The sequence below is a fragment of the Dufourea novaeangliae genome, unplaced genomic scaffold, assembly GCF_001272555.1.
Source record: "Dufourea novaeangliae isolate 0120121106 unplaced genomic scaffold, ASM127255v1 scaffold99, whole genome shotgun sequence".
In the NCBI taxonomy this organism is placed as follows: domain Eukaryota; kingdom Metazoa; phylum Arthropoda; class Insecta; order Hymenoptera; family Halictidae; genus Dufourea; species Dufourea novaeangliae.
Genome location: NW_015373982.1, coordinates 403,392 through 420,330, shown reverse-complemented (window position 1 = coordinate 420,330; position 16,939 = coordinate 403,392). Strand labels below are relative to the sequence as shown.

The 16,939-nt window shown below is 40.1% G+C and overlaps 2 protein-coding genes across 2 annotated transcripts in view; one reads left to right on the top strand and one right to left on the bottom strand.

Moving 5' to 3' along the window:
• Nucleotides 1-206: 206 nt before the first annotated feature.
• Nucleotides 207-1,289, bottom strand: LOC107187271 (peroxisomal membrane protein 11C). The gene is made up of 4 exons (XM_015575309.1): nt 1,059-1,289; nt 734-912; nt 602-670; nt 207-523 (listed from the first exon to the last, which is right to left on the bottom strand). The coding sequence occupies exons 1-4, from the start codon at nt 1,287-1,289 to the stop codon at nt 304-306; spliced, it is 699 nt and encodes a 232-aa protein (XP_015430795.1). The 3' UTR covers nt 207-303.
• Nucleotides 1,290-2,837: 1,548 nt separating this feature from the next.
• Nucleotides 2,838-16,939, top strand: part of LOC107187285 (protein lap4) — a 40,422-nt gene continuing 26,320 nt past the window's right edge. The window contains 2 exon segments of the mRNA XM_015575347.1: nt 2,838-3,248; nt 3,551-3,668. Coding sequence (XP_015430833.1) covers nt 3,087-3,248; nt 3,551-3,668 — 280 coding nt within the window. The 5' untranslated portion in view covers nt 2,838-3,086.

Below are 16,939 nucleotides of genomic sequence, written 5' to 3'. Positions count from 1 at the left end.
GTAACACAAAACTAGTATATGGGAAAATAATAAATTGTTCTTTATTATGTTAAAAAAAAACTGTATTGCTTCATAATATATATGAAATTATACTTTACAGTGCATGGAAAATGAGAACTAATTTTCCTCCAATTCTTGTATAATTTATTTACATTTTTACAGATATTGTTCAGCACCTTTGATACAAAATTTAAGAACTTCCCCCTGAATATTTTTTTTCATAAAAGTAAAAGATTATATTTGCAATACTATCAGAAGCTGCTCCTAGTCCGAAGAATTTTTTTATACAAAATTGTGGTGTTGTTACAAATACTTTTTCTGTTCTGCTCGTTTGCTTAATGCTTGGTATAAACCAATCAAAGAGGACACAGTTCCCAGTGCTCCGACCTGCCACGTTTTTAACTGACCTCCCCAAAATACACCAGGTGGTAAATAACTCACAGCATAACTAATATCTAGTAGGAGTCTGGTGCTCGTCAGTAGTTCACTCCATCTTTGTTTGCTTACAGTTTTTAAAGCTGCTCTATTGAAATGAATGTAACCACGTGGATTAAAGTTGTAACAATTGAAGAAACATTTTGCATGATCTCTCTAGACTTACCTTGCATCACAATTAGTTTCACCAAGGTGTGTTTTGTAATTATTCAATTTCTTCAACTTTCTCCCAGATCTGAAAAAATATTAGAATTTTTTTTAATAAATGTCAGATTGGACCTTGATTTTTTCAACATACTTAATCAATGACAAATGAAGAGAGATGATCCAGAACCATGTTGAAACATTATCCCACTTTTCAACATTGATTTTAATCAACTCGTGTTCACCAGCCCAGTAAATGTGTTCTATTGGACAGAATATAATATCCACCGCAATTTGTATTAACTCTGTCCATCTCAACAACCAATCTGGCTCCTATTAGATTAGATATCAAATTTATATGCCTCTAGAACAATGATATAAGTCCGTACATATCATTAGTAAAGGTAAAATGAAACATGCAATGAGAACAAAAAGTCTACCCTTTAAACATTATTTTGTTTCATCTAAGGATTCTGTACCTTCTTACCACAGCCATATGTTATAGCATAATGAATCATTGGTATATCATCGAGCAATCTTAGTATTATTCTGCAGCCACTCATTTGACTGCTAAGAATTTTCAACTTCTTCTCAATTTCCTTTGAAGATGTGCCTAATGTAGCTAATTTAGACATGTAAGACAAAGTCCGTAAGAATTTGTCTCTGCCTTGGTATGTTTCCAAGTATTCTGATATGAGTGCAATATCCATGTTTTTTTTTTAAATAAAAAACTATGAATGTCCAAACCGTATCAAAAGAATACTGTTTACCTGTAACAATATGTGAACAAATTATTAGCATGGCAAAGGACATAAAAATTACTTATGTAATACATGAAACTACATATTGTATATATATTTATAAATTGCTACAGCATAAGTTAGTAATGATACTAACAAATAACATTTCTTGTAAATTCCAATTGCAGGACATAGATGTAAATTTTTAATGAATAGTTCAATAAAGTAAATAAATAAGTGTTTATTTTTTTATATCAAATGTCCTGGAATTTACATATTTAGTAATTATTCGTCAATTTAAGTGTTTTTTGGCGAATTATACGTTACCAGTAATGCAAGTACGTAGATTGTTAGAGTGTTATCGAATTCACATACATTTAGTGTCTTATCTACTATACATATTATTTAAAGCTAAAGTGTGACAACATATGAAGAAGAAGGTTAAGCGACACTTTTCACAGTTGTAGTATATTCGACAAAAGAGGCAAACAATGCATGCAAATTGAGTAGAATTTTCGTTTTTCAGTATGAACAATTCTAACTCTTAAAGTATAAATTTATGTATAACAGTGAACTTTAAATAAAGTATTATAATAATTAGAATAATTATAAATCCAATTAAAAGATTTCAATAAAAAGGGGGTAACATATTATGCATTTGAAATTAAGTAGAATATTGATAATCGTCGTTAGTAAATACATTTTTATTGACATTTAATTGTTTACAATGAAAGAGAACTTTGGCGCCATCTGTGGCAAAATATCTAAGCTATTAGTCAATTAGTACCATTTCTTGTCGGTAGGTGGCGCCAGAATACTATTCAGGATTTGTTTTCTTAAAAAATTAAATATTAATTAGACAATGCAGCAAGTAATAATTGTGATGGACTGTTAGAGTCAGGACGGTTGAATAATTCGATATAAAAGAAGCATACCTCTCATTTTTTAAATGTACATGATGTATGTATACCTGAAGACGAGTTGCGCCATTCAACAACCAAATGAAGGTACTAATTGGCTAATAGTTTCAACGTTTTGCTACAGATAGAGTTACATGTCTCATTGACCAATTATCCATAACACATAACAAATCTAAATATTAACGATAAACGCCACAATTGACAGTTCTTACTCGGTAATTTCGTTTCGTGTGAACTCAATAAACAATTTGACGTCATTGGAAACATTATTTAAACGACAATTTACATGGTTTGTCTGTACTTTTCATTGCACACATGTAAATTTGATATTACGGTGAATTCTCATGGATTTGCATTGTTTTGAATTATTACTTAGCATTATTTAAAAAAAGACGGAAATTAATTGAATTGTATTGAAATCGATTTAAGGACACACTAAAGATCTCAATATAATGTATATGTATAAACAATAATATAGATTCCACTATTTCATTGCAGGTTTCCTCTCTATATAAACAGTAGACACATGGCGAAGCGTACGGAGTGGGGGAAAAACCTTTTCAAAGCGTCGTATTCGTTCACTGTTGTGTGTCGCTTTAGAGCAACGTGATCAGTGGTTCGTAGACGTGATGACGTCAGACTTCGAGGCACAAGCCGTGAGCGCGTTTAAAGCTGAGTAGGGCGTGAAAGTGTGTGTTCGTGCCGCTCGTTTCCCTTCGCGTTCTTTTAACCAAAAATCTCGTCCGAGAATATGTTTGAATAGCCAAGCGTGTGCCGCCTCCGTAAACGTTACGGGACAATTATGTTCGGTGCTCTATTAACGTGATTGATAGTGAAAAAGGATATCATGTTCCGCTGCATTCCGATTTTTAAAGGGTGTAACAGGCAGGTGGAATACGTTGACAAGCGTCACTGCTCTCTGCCGAGCGTCCCCGATGATATTTTACGATACTCTAGAAGCTTGGAGGAGCTGCTGTTAGACGCGAATCATATCCGTGATCTGCCCAAGGTAGGCAAATACCGCTACATGCCTAACTTTTCTGTTTTACAATCATTGTATCTCTTTTTCTTTCTTTTACCTCCACCTTCTCCTCTCCCATCGTTCGTTTCTCTTCCCTCCCCTCTCTCTCTATCTCTCTCTCTGTCTCTCTATTGTGTCCATGACGTATCATTCCATCAGGGCTATAATATGACGACGACGATGTACGCGTACGACATACACGATAGGGTTGCTAACACTGTCATTAGTTTGATTCTTATTTAACACGTAAAATCTCATCGAGTGTTTTTCGTTTTTCTTACTGTTTCCAGAACTTTTTCCGGCTACAAAGGCTACGAAAACTCGGTTTGAGTGACAATGAGATCCACCGTTTACCACCGGACATCCAGAATCTCGAGAACCTCGTGGAGCTGGACGTGTCCAGGAATGGTGAGTGGCGCGTTTCATTATTCCTTGGCGACTGCTAGGTATACGGTTTTCGTGGTCGCCGACCGCGACGACGACGACGACGATGACGGTATAATAGAGAGACGCGGCGAGTGTTTCGTCGCGACGGGGAACGTTTCGTTTCCTTTCGTGTCGTCGACGATTTTCTTTCCTCCTCGTCTTCTGGTAGTTGTTCCTTCTTTATCGTGCGGCAGCCAGCGCCTGTTCACGGCCTCGAACTCGAAGCACGTGCACACGCATCTCGCAGGCAATGTCAATGAGAAAAGTCTGGTCGTAATAAACGCGATATTGTACAAAAGGGGGACCTCGAGCAAAGAAAAGCCTAGGGATTAAATGAGGTTTGCCATTAACTGGAACCCTACTTTGTTCGATTCTAATACACCGAGGACAGTTACGCTAGTGTCAAATATTAACCCTATAAAGATTTAGGGGAGAGTCTAGGCGTGATCACCGGACAGAAAATGTTGACTGAAAGACAGTAGTAATTTATGATGTTTCCACTGTAAATCATATTTATTTGTTGTCTTTTCCAAACGAAAATACGATAAACTTAGGTCAGCTCAATGAGCTTCCTTAGCCATCGACGAGGCGACCGAGAGAGAGACATCTTTTCTAGAATTAATAAAAGACGCTGTTACCATTAACGGTGTCCCTTTTTTTGACTTAGTACCGGTCATAGCGAGCAGTATATTATCCACGATGAACCAACAGATAGACAGGTGTTATCTGTTGTGTCTTGATATGTATTCTACTGGCGATACTTTCGAATTACAACCCCCCCCCCTTCCTGTGAATGTTAACATAAACATCAATTACGGATTTTAATCCTTGCAGTACTGCCACGTCTGGGCAATTACACGGGTGACTGCGTTTGGGCTCTTCATGGACTCGTATTATTTTCCATTTTTAACCCTACCAATAAAATATCTATCATTCTAACCACTGCTTTTTTTTTCTATCTCTTGAGTCCCTCCGAATAAACTCATGCATTGTCGGGCGGACAACAGTTAAAAACAGTAAAAAGTATTTGACACGATTACTCTCAAAACAACCTCTCGATTGAAATTGTGACTTCGACTTGTGATCTCGATAGAAATCGATTTACCACATCGCTTGTCGGGGGATCGCTGTGTCAGAATTTGATTTTGTTTTCTCAATCGATCGTGTCATATGAGTCACATCGAGACTGATTCGAGGATGGAAACTTCGTCTCGTTCAGTTTCTAACGACAGCGTCTCCTCGTCGTCGTCGTCGTCGTCGTCGTCATCGAGCGACACGTTTGAATCGTTCTTATACCACCGTCGTCACCGACTTTGTCTCTCCCAAGAGGGAAGCCTTTTCTTTCCCCGTTGTTCGTCGTGGATTTACTTACCGTTCCACTTCGCCGTTTTTATGTTTACCTTATGCCCCCAGTCCCTAACCACCCGCGCGCATACACACACGTATATGTATATACACACATGGTGGGGGGACTTTGTTACTTCACATGCGGCACGAGTATGGAGAAGGAATGCAACGTAGTCGCCGCGGATGCTTCGTTTTGCCATGAGATTCTCTCTCTCGTTCACTTGCTGTATTTCCCCTTCGCCCCCCATCCTCCGTGGAATGCTTCTTGCCGCAAAATACCCGGCAACGCTCGTAACTAATGTTAGATGCGCTCCACTGGACGTCTTTTTCCCTTGAGCGTGCACCGAGATTCTCTCGTTAATATTCCGCGTCTTCATCCGTCGTCGATTCGCGGTGATTGCGATTGAGAACGGGACTTAAGTTGGTAGAGTTGTGCGTGTGTTCTTATTTGAAGCTTGTGTAGTATCCGGAAGTGTGGGCCTGAGGATATTTGTCGGGAAATATAATAAACATCTGTATTTCAAGAACGAGTGTTAATGGCCGCCTGCTTCCGGTTAGCGGTAGGTGAATAAGTCTGGCGGGAAATTTAAAATTGTTTCGGGAAAATTGCGGACTTGAGGGGGCCTGTAGACTTCAGAATCGTTATTAAGGAGTACAGTTATCTGGAAATGGGGGGGACTCGTGGGATTAAGGGAGAATTGTTAACTGCCATGTGCCGGGCGGGAGAATGAGCCTGGCGGGAAATTTGAAAATCCCATTGAAACGTAAAATAATTCTGTTCGACGTATTATAAAATATTTCACTTATCTAAATTTCTCTCGGAAAAGGATTTAAAACAGTAGTCTTCTCGGCTGGAAAGGAAGTAAGACACTAAACTACCCGTTCCTTGCGGACCGGGTGTAATCGACTAATTGCACCTCGCGTTATTTGTTAACGCGAAAGAACGCTACGTCTCCCATCCAGCGGTGCGTTATCGAGTAAAGGTGTGCAACTAGGATACAGACTATAAATAATTGCCGGGTAATTACAACTTCCTGATGCGCTGCTCGTTATCAATAAACGGCTCTGCTCTCTCGCATTCTTTCCCGAGCGACACATGTTCCAACGAGTAATTAGGCTCCGGGACACGACACGACACGACACGACACGACGCGCGCGTGTTTACGGCGGTATGTGCGTCGTCACGCGTGCCAACATTTTATCTCGCCCCGTCGCAGCAGTGCGGCTGTCAATGGACAAAACTAAAAAAAAGTCATTGTTTAATGTCGATCCGATAATACGTCTAAGTCACCGTATTTATCAACACATGATTCGAAAAATTCAATAGGTTTTCGTATTCTTTGTTTCACTGGTCCCTTACTTGATCAGTAATTGTTACTATTTGTTGTCCTTTTTTTTACTAAAAGAAAAAGAAATACCATTTGAACTCTACTCTAATGGTAAGATGCGGGTCGAATTTGACCCAAGTTATAGTTCTTCTTCTGCTATCCCCGCTCTATTTTTTATTATTTCTTTACTATTTTTGTTTTAAAATATTTTTTATTATTTAGTGAACTTTTTTGCTTATATTATTATATGTTATATAACCCCATTATTATTTTTTATGATATAAATAAACAAAAAAAGTTCAAGATAATAACTTTTTTTACCCGTGTAAAAATAGTAAAAAAGAGCTCGGGTTGGATCCCTCCCCATCTTGCCAAATACGACTTGGAAACCCATGACTTACCATTCGAGGGTTAATCGTACGTTTACGATAAAGAGAAAGAAAACAGACCGTAAAATCTTATCGAAATTTATGTTTCAATCGTATGGCCGTGTACCGCGCCGCGTAAAACAGTTTTGTATACGATTGATAAAGAAATCTGGATAATGAAAGGGTTTTAACGGCCAAAATCGTGTCTGACCAACCTTCGTTGCCTGACCGAAATATAGCCGCGCGTGTACGCATGGAAAAAGGAAAACGAAATTTCGAACAATACCGAAGTGTATAATAAACGACGGTATTGTACACGGTGGAAATGAGTTCTTTTGTTCGCAATAAAGTCGAGGGCCAGGGCTTCAGCCGATTAAAACGCTCTCTCTCTCTTTCGATAATTTTGCGCGGCGTCGACACGAGATTTTTTTTTCGAGAAACGGAATCGCGACAATTAACTTCGTTCAGACGGCTCTTTTTTTTCTTCCTTCCTTTCAGACCAATCCTCCATGCATCGCGATCGTTCACACCAGAAAAGAATTTGTATATGGCAATGGGAACACCTTCTTTACAATGTTGCAAAAATATGAGAATGAGAAGGGTTCTGAATGAGGAATACGTAGATTTTTACGTGGACGATTCCTTAATTCATCAGAGGTTATGATCTGCAATCGGTTTATTAAATAATAAGATGCGAAATGTTATAGAAACTTGTCCAAAATGTGTATCGTGTAACTGTTTATATTGGTTATAAAAACATGTTGTATAGCAAAGGTATACAATGCTTTGCTACATAGTGTAAACGCAGCTTTACCATGGTAAAGTAATAACTGACGATAGAAATCTGTTAATAACAGTGTCGTGAGTAGTGAATGTTATTAGAGGATCAGACGTCATCTTTTCCTATGGTTTGTGATATTACAATACAATATTTCAATGTAAATGGTTTAACGAACGTGGTTTTAAAACAATGTAATTTGAAAGTTGCGAGATAGATTTGACTATTACATCTTTTGATCTCGTTCACGCACAATACCCGTTTTGTACTTTTACGATGACCATAAAAATGTTCGATAATCCGCTTGGGCCACAAAATAAGGAGAGGGAATAACCGTTTTGTCGGGTGTGTGTACGTATGTATGTTCAGAGTGATACGGAACGTAAACACGATAAGATGATCGATCGATCACCGCCGAAATTTCGCGAGTATAATCGACCAGTGTCACTGGATTCTATCCGAGTGACCAGCATTAGCAACACCGATAAGATCGTGTCTCCTCCATTGGTTCTTAACAAGCAGCTCCTGTAATTCTCCTTTGCACAGGTGCATCGAAAGATTGTCGAAAAGATCGAGCCTCAAGGCAAAATTCTTCTCGACCAAGAGGATCTAAAATCAATATATTTGAATATATATAGAAATGTAGTAGTGCCCTGTCCACCCGCCAAGAAACCTTGATCCTATCAACAGAGAAAAAAGTATTACCATAAATGATCGATCAATGTGGCACCTCCCCTTCCCATGGTTATCTTCGCGATCTGTTTCCGTTTTCTACGACCGGATCGATACCGCGTCTCTAAACTCGGAAGTTGTCGCCTCTGTTGGTCTAGGAACAATAAAGGAACATCAGCGTTACCCAGAAGACAATTCCACCCCTTCTGATCCTTTATTCACGGGAGACTAGCCTCGATCCTTATCAAACGTTATTACGTGGGGGATCCGTTCAAGGACGATCTTTTGTTACGCCGGTATCAAGGGAGAGCCCCGCCCCCTTTTGGTTCTCTCTCGTGGCGAACAGTGCGAACACAATATGGTGTTCCGGGGATCCATGGGGTCATAAGGGGGTTTTCTTTCTCTCTCTCTCTCTCTCTCTCTCTCTCTCTCTCTCTCTCTCTACGACTCGCCGCCTCTGAAGTTGCTAATTTGATATCAGGATGCGGTAATTGTGCGACAAAGTGGGTTAGGTACGTTGCAATTGTTCCGATGGATCCTATTTTCCATGGAAAGAATCAACGGGGAACACATTTTGGATCTGCGATTGATCATTTAGACTGCGGATTGTATGCATTTGTATCACTTTCAATGTATCAATGAGTAATTTACTATGTTTGAAACAAGGTTTTAATCAAATTTAAATACAGAATACTTCTCCTATCTTTTGTTCGGTCAAAATTCCGTAGGATGATGAAAAGAAACGGGAAATATTATTAACGTAGCGTATTTGAGTTCCTTTGAAATAAATACAGAATTTACCACAACATAATAACACTAATGGTATCCACGATTTTCCCATAAAATCGTGTCTAATGACGACTATTACTCGTATTGTATACTTTCTTGCTGCGACGGTTAGATTGCGCTCGTAAGGATCGTAATAACGATTATCGCATTGCTCTCGTTCAACCACATAAATTGGATTGAAAATAAAATTCTACCCGGGGAATCGAAATGATTACTCCCGCTTGCAGCAGCCATTTCAAGCGTATAAATCAGGTTGAAAATGAAATTGTACCGAAGATTCGTAGCAAAGATATCACGGCCGTGTTCATCGTTTTTAACCTGGTCGTACGCGATAAATTTCGACCGAGGAAGTCTCTCGTTTCGACGAATCGATCGGTCTCTCTGCGAACATTGTTACCGTAAAATGAAATCCCCATTCTAAATTGCTGTGGCTAATTGCCGCTTAATGGGCGAGCGCTGCGTTCCTTTTAATTTAATCTAGACAGTATTTAATAATTTGTCGACGTTGTAACCGTTAAAAGCACCGATTAAGGCGCTTCGTTTCGCTATCGCCGCGGAGGACGAGTCGGAGAAAGGCTTGTGCTTCGATGGAAACCAAGTAAAATAATGCAATAATAAAGAAAAGATTCGTTGAAAAGGTGTGTGATTGAGAAGGAATTTCTGAAAGTATTTTACAAAGTCTAAATAGCTACTGATTCAAAGACAGGAATATGAATTTGTTTCGAACTATTTAACCCTCTGACCACTGGCCACCAGTGACCACTAGTAGCCACTAATCGGAGAATAAGAAGAGGAAGGGCCTCCGAAGAGGTCCGTGGACGCGAGAGAACTGAGGATTTTTCGTTGCGTGTTCGTATTTATAGACAAGTGCGCGAAAATCAAGCGTAACGGATAACGGAAAATCGAGCGCGCCGAAAATTTTTCTTCGTTATTGCAATTGCGTCCGTGGAGGATATTATGTAGTAAATATCGTGCCAGCTATTTTATAATGGAAACAGTTATTAATTCGAACGAACAGTTAACATTTTTCTAATGCCCCTTTCATGAAACACGCGTTTAATTGAAAGTTCTATTTGTCGGACCGTGCCAGTTTCGAAGCCACTTCGTTGGCTACGTGACGGCAAAGAAGGAGGAACAGGGAGAAGGTGAAACGTGGCCACGATCAAGCAAGAATGCTACGAAGTATTCGAGGGTTCGTGACATTTCAATCCCCCCCATCAGTTTCTTTTCGTGTAGCATCGAACGGAATCGTTCGGCCGTTAGTCTCTTCCGGGTGCTTAATTTCACCCGAGCGTGTAGTACGAGATATAACGGCAACCCACGCGATTTTCGCGATTAAATAACGAACGGAGAACCTAGGAACAGGAGGCTCTTGTATCGAGACTCGTGACCCTATGCTCTATATTCTATATTCTATATCATATCCTCCGTATATTTTTCCGTCACCAGAACTGTTCTTCTCGTCCAACGATCGTAAAAAGACCAGAAGAACAAAGGACAAAAGCCACGAAGCTTCGGGCAACCGACAATCGTAACCGTTCGAGAGGGAACAATGTGGATCGTTTCTGGCGCGATTCTCACGAAAAACGGCGTTAGATTAATCTAGATCCCCTTCTCGTAGTATTTCCCGCGGAGAGACAAACCAAGAGAGTTTCTTCGTCGTTCGACTATATTCCCTTACCGTCAGAAATGGGAAAATCCATTATTTAGACACGAAAATTTCTAACATTCTGACATTTTATCGCGCACAGAATTCTACATTCCCACGATATCAATCTAAAGGAATTGAAGCATAGTAGGATGTATACTGTGCATGCATGTATGTATGTATGTATGTATGTATGTATGTATGTATAAAATTCTGTCAGAATTAACCCCAAAAACAAAAGTTTTCAAAATGGCAGTTTCTTTAAACCGTGTTAGATTGAAATTCGACAGTTTACTTCACCGGTATCGATTCAAAATCGTGTTACATTGTTACATATCCAAACGACAATTTAATCTTATTAATTGTTTAACTGTCATAACAAAACTCTCCGGTACCGTTCCTTTTACATATAAATTATTCGAGGGAATTTCGATTCCCAGTCACCACACAGTAATAGATGCGGATAAACATCCGCGTAGCGCAGTCGGTAAATTTCCACGACGCCGAAACCTACCAACGGTGGTTGTATTGCGCGCGGAAAAATAGGCGATTAGGAAACCTCGGGGGCACCCGTTGAGATCTATCCGGCTTATTGTTAGCGGGGAAAGAGATTATTCCGGCCTCTGGCATGCGCAACATTTCAAATTGGCACGGTGTTTAGACGGGGAACACCACCCGACACGTAATGACCCACGGACGTATACTCCCGGCTAAGATATTTCTCAGTGGATCCACAAAGAGGACCGACGTTCTTGACGATTGAATGGCGCTCGGTCGCGTATTTCACTGCGGGAGAGGTGGCGAACACGTAGATTATTTATTTTCCGTGGTTTCTGTGTGTTGTGCTAAAGATATATGTGTGTGTGTGTGTGTGTGTGTGTACTCTTGGTCTAGCGATTATTTCCGCATTTAGGTCATCAATGCCCCCTATTCCCTGTCTATAACCGTATTTCTTGACCCTCGCGATGCGATTATCCTTTAACCACAGACGACTCGTCTCGGATGAATAATAAAACGATGATTCCGTGACAATTTTAATAACTGACTGAACTGTATTGTTTGTTATCGTTATGGGCATAGCGTGCAGTCAATTTCGTCACTAGGTGATGATAATGAAATGGAAATTCAAACTCGTCTCTGTGGTTCAAGGTTTCATATTTGTCCATTAAAGGTAAATCGTTTCATTATCTTCCAATTAATCCAACGTCGTTTTTATCGACAAGGTACCTTAGGCACTTGTGTTCCCTCTTTCGGTACTTTATTTTGTCAAACGGATCGATTTTTTTTTAACGCAGAGAGTTCGCCAGGCCACTGATCCTATTAACCCGTTAACTGGACACGATTTTTCGACCACGAGCGTCCCTATAGGCATAATTGAAGATGAATAGTGACTACTTAAAGCGACTTACCGATGCAGTAAACACAAGCTTGATTTGATTTACGCTGCTGTTGGAGATATTATTATACAGTCGAGTATAAAAATCGTTGCGTAAGTAAATAAGAAGAAAATACAGTCTTTCTTGGTTAACAGGTTAGAAAGGTCAGTAATATCGAATCTGGAGTAATAGATAGATAGAATAAATATATCATATAATTAAGAGACTGACGAGTGTGTAACGTACAATTAAATAGAATTTTTCACAAAAGATCACCAAATTTATGACACATTTTTTAATAAACCCTATCGTTGGGGTAATCAATGTTGGAAAAAAATTCCGGTGATATCGAGCAACTAAAAAAGTCAAATATGTGTTGTAAATGATCCCGAATCTTTATCCGAGACCACCTGGATCACTTCGACGCACACGTGTTTCTCCTGTTACCTATTGTCTTCAAACACTCTTTTTTGTCTGTTACTCGAATCAACTAAAGTACCAAGGTTCTGAATTTTTCAAACGCCCGAAACAAAAAGGTAATGACCAGTGCACACTAACAAGAAAAATAGTATAAAATATCCCAATGGGTCATTTTGATTCGATCAGTTCTAGTGTCAAGCATGTCCCGGCGAAACGGTTTCCATTATCGTCGGAAACGGTTGTACCGTTCCGGGCCGTTTTCTCTGTCCGACGACGTTGATTTAATGCCCGGGTTGATTTTGGCGTTTGCAACGTCCCAGACACGCGATTCTCATGGAACCCCCGAGCCACCCCTGGGTCGTGTTTATCCGCGTATGGTAACGTATCCAGCCCGGGATTTATGATGTCGATTACCATAGGAATGCAATTTATTACGTAAATTGAATGCGACGTAGAACTCGCGACGAAGGAGGCGATATCAACGTTCAACCGCAGATCGCCAGATTTACGCTCGGTCGTCCGATGAAGTCAGGCGTTAATGCGAGGAGACACGCTTTCGAGGGAGGATTCATTCCGATGGCTTACGAGGAAACACGTTAATCATCCCGAGGCCCCGTGTCTCGACTTTTTTCCCCTTCATTCGTTTACTGCCCGTGATCGTTCCGCCTTGAAAAATCGCTGGTGCCCGGAAAAACGATCGAACCGACCTCTGGCAATCGATAGACACAGAAAAAAAAATGACAGTAAAACCGCGCGCGCCAGACGGTAATTATCGGAAGAAAATAAACGCGTTTCGATCATTAACGAGATAGTTTGAATAGCCTTGGATGTTATTAGGTAAATTAAATGATCGTGGCGTGCTAGTATAAAATGGAATGCTTTTACATTCTTAAAAAGGGAGTCGTTTAACCTTAGGACATTAAAATGTGGATATGATGACAGTGTCCCCCCCCTCTTCCCCCCAAGAAGGATGACTAATGTAATAAAATATCATTCGATTCAATGAAGGTATACTTTGTTTCGAACTTACAACAAACGATTTTTACAATTTTTATGTCAATAAAGTTAGTGAAGAAAGGTACAAATATTTGGTTCTACCACATGAGATACTGTGTGCCCCGTGTTAACATTAATGTAACAGAAAATTATTGTTAGTATTCCACTGTTAAACGTACATTGTCCATCAGAGTTCGTTATATTACATTTATGCAGTTTTTATTTTTAAAAGACTTTCGTAAAGGGAGAAATTCGTTAAAAGTACAAAAACATCGTTGTCGTACGAAGTGCGTAGATGCTTCATCAAATCTATGTATATCCATTCGTACTGTTTTAAATGAAAAGCCACAAGCGGCACGAATCGAATCACGACGTAGCGAAACGTGTTTCGGATAGGGATCTACACCAGTCGTTCCATTTTGAATGCTTAATCCTTAACGGAATCACCGTGCATCGCTTCCTAACGCGATTATTACACAACTCGCACGCGACCGTGTAAACATCGTTCGCAAGAAAGAGGAGCTCACACGACGTCTTATCAGGATAGCGTATTGTTTTATCACTGGGAGTAGCGACGAGAGAGAGAGAGAGAGAGAGAGAGAGAGAGAGAGAGAGAGAGAGAGAGAGGAAAAAAAAGAGAACAATGACGCGCGTCGAACAGTCGAACCGGGGAAAAAAGAAAGGATGAAAGTGTTAGTCAGCCGAGTGACTCACTCGCGGAATGTTGGACGGTTTATATCCTCGTGTGATTTTAATTCGGGGTACTCGGTGAATACTTAAGTCGAACACAAACTTTCCTGGACAGGTTGGATTGACGGATCTACGATCGAGGTGTACGATGAATCGAAATTGCATCGCGAAGAATCTACTATCGAGAGTAGGTATATTTGATTCTGATTCGATTCTTCAGAAGATTGATTCAGCGGACGGTAACTCATTATTCTGTTACGATGACATAAATGATACGAAATCAGTGTAATACAAATCACTGCCCATCAGTTTTAACAGTTACCTTCGTTAACTCTTTGTAGAATAATATTTTTTTCTTTCTTATTTATCAGACCTTGGTCCATACATTGGGCCGTTAGTGTATACGTTATACATCGGAATCGAACATCCCTAATCGAGAGTAGATATGCCAGAAGTAGAGAAAATATGACCGCGTAGGGACAAAGTGTCTTATAATACGAAGTAGTAGGGGGGGGGGGTATGTGTATTTATGTTAGGAGGGACGCAACGTCACTCTTTCATCCGTAGCAGTATCGGCATGGTGTGCAGAAATCGTATTATTGTGTTAGAGTTCTGTGCGACATGTGATCTTATCCCTACGGGTAGAGAATTGCCTGGTAACGCTGATCGAGAGAGTGTAGTGTAATTGTAATCGGAAACCGTTGCACTGGTAAATTGTTAACGGTGGCCACGGACAATTGGAAAATGAATTTTTCGCGGAGAAGCGTGAAACCGATTTCCATTCTGGGCTGTTTCCGAAACTCGGTCTCGTTAGGAGCTGCATACGTTGGTTTAACGAGGTCAGTTGAAGCGGGCGCGAGAGGAACGCGGAAAACTCGTAACAAGGTTTGTAAATCTGGGGTCGCGCGCGTTCTAATGCTCGTCTCGTTAGCGTATTCATCAAGTTGATCGTGCTGGTTGTGTCGCGAGTTCGTTGTGCGAATCTTTTATTCCATTTTTACAGCTAGACAAAATACACGATGTACGAAATTTACATCAATTTTATAGCTCCATTCATAAGCGAGTGACTTTTCGATCGGGAACACCGGTTTGGCGGTTAGTTTGAAGGAATAGATTCTACTGCGATGGAACGCAAGAGAATCGTCGGTAGCTCTCTCTCTCTTTCTCGGATACGATAACGAAAAGTTGCATAATTCCTGGTGTTCCTGGGTTGTGCAACGACTTGCGTCGGGTCAGGGTTTAGAGTTGAAACGGTCATCTTTCTCGCCTCGAAAGATGCGTATCTTCGTGTGTCGAGAGCGTGAAGGAAACAATAAACAATTTCGGGGCTCGGGGAACCGAAAGTTCCTGGCAAGCCTTTTCCGTTGGCAGCCGCCTCGGTGTTCTTTGGAGTTTTGAGGAAGCACACGCAGCCGTAACTACGACTCTTCTATTAATATCGAACTCTTCCTTTTTCATAACACCTCCGAAAAGTTCTCGTCTACGTTACAAAGGTTGACTGTTATCGGCCTTGTTGTGTTTCGTCGGGGTAATTTAATAATAACCAGCAGAGACGACCTTGTTACACGGATGATCGGATAAATTCGGAGATGAAGGGTAGGTATGTAGAATAAATGTGAGCTCGTTTGTTGCGTTAAGAACCAGATTCGATGATTATTTAGACCTGAGTTAATACGGTAGACGATCGATAGTACATAGTATGAAGGATTAAAACTGTTAGCTATTTAGGGAATGATCAGACACTTGTTCACCATTTCAGTAGGGAAATACATTCATGAAAAACAGTAAAAAGTCTAATAGAACAATGTGACAATTGTTTGTTTAACCCTGATCTAAGGGTAAATTAATGGGATTCTTATCTATAGGCACTGAAATTTAAAAATCTATTAATAGCCTACCGGTCGGTAGAGTTTTAATTAAAAATTAATTCGGAATAAGTTCTGTCCTTCGTCACGTCGTTTTCCCGATCGAGGCTCCCCTCGAACCGAAATTGTATCTGGAGCAGGAACACAAATACCCCCCCCCCCCGGACTATTCCCGCGTAATTCAATTGTTTATTTCTCCAGTTTTTTCGTAACGGTCAATGAACTGTCTTGTTCGAGCGTGCCCGCGTTAATTGAAACAAGTGAAAACGGCCGAGATGGCTCCGTTTCGCATTAGCACCGAAACGGCTCGATAATAAGATCGAGGCAAATAATTACGTGAGCATCGATCGTCGACATCGAATCTCTTGGACGTGTTTCAACAGAGACCACAGACACAAATTCTTTCGCCCACTCTGACGACTTCCGAATCCTTTAGATCAACGAAGGATTCGATAAATTACAGTTACATAAATCCTATAGAGGTAACAAACAAATTACCTGTACATAGGCCTGGGTTACAGTAAAGAAAAAATACTTAAATACTAGAATTATTATTTCGAATCGAATAGTGTTCCACAAGAAAATGGCGAAGTATTTATATTGGTACACCGAATAATTCAAGTCCGTAAGAAAATGGTGAACCGATTATTTAGTCCCAAATAAAAAGCATTTTAGTTCACCTACCGAGACCCAGTTTCACAGAACCCAGAAACAATTTTATCTCCTTGTATTACAGAAACATTCGGAATATGTATACAACCTTATCACTTTGTATCATAGAGAATATCCATTCGTAAGGATTCGTAGCGCCCAATTCCGATTAAAATTCATTTCGGATCACCCTTCTCAAGTTCCCTTTTCACAGAACGCGAAAGAAAAATAAAACAATTCTATCTCGTTGTAGGAAAATATTCGTACAGTCCGATTTATTGGCAAGGATTCGTAGATCCCAGTGGAGAACAGCTCTCTCGCTGGG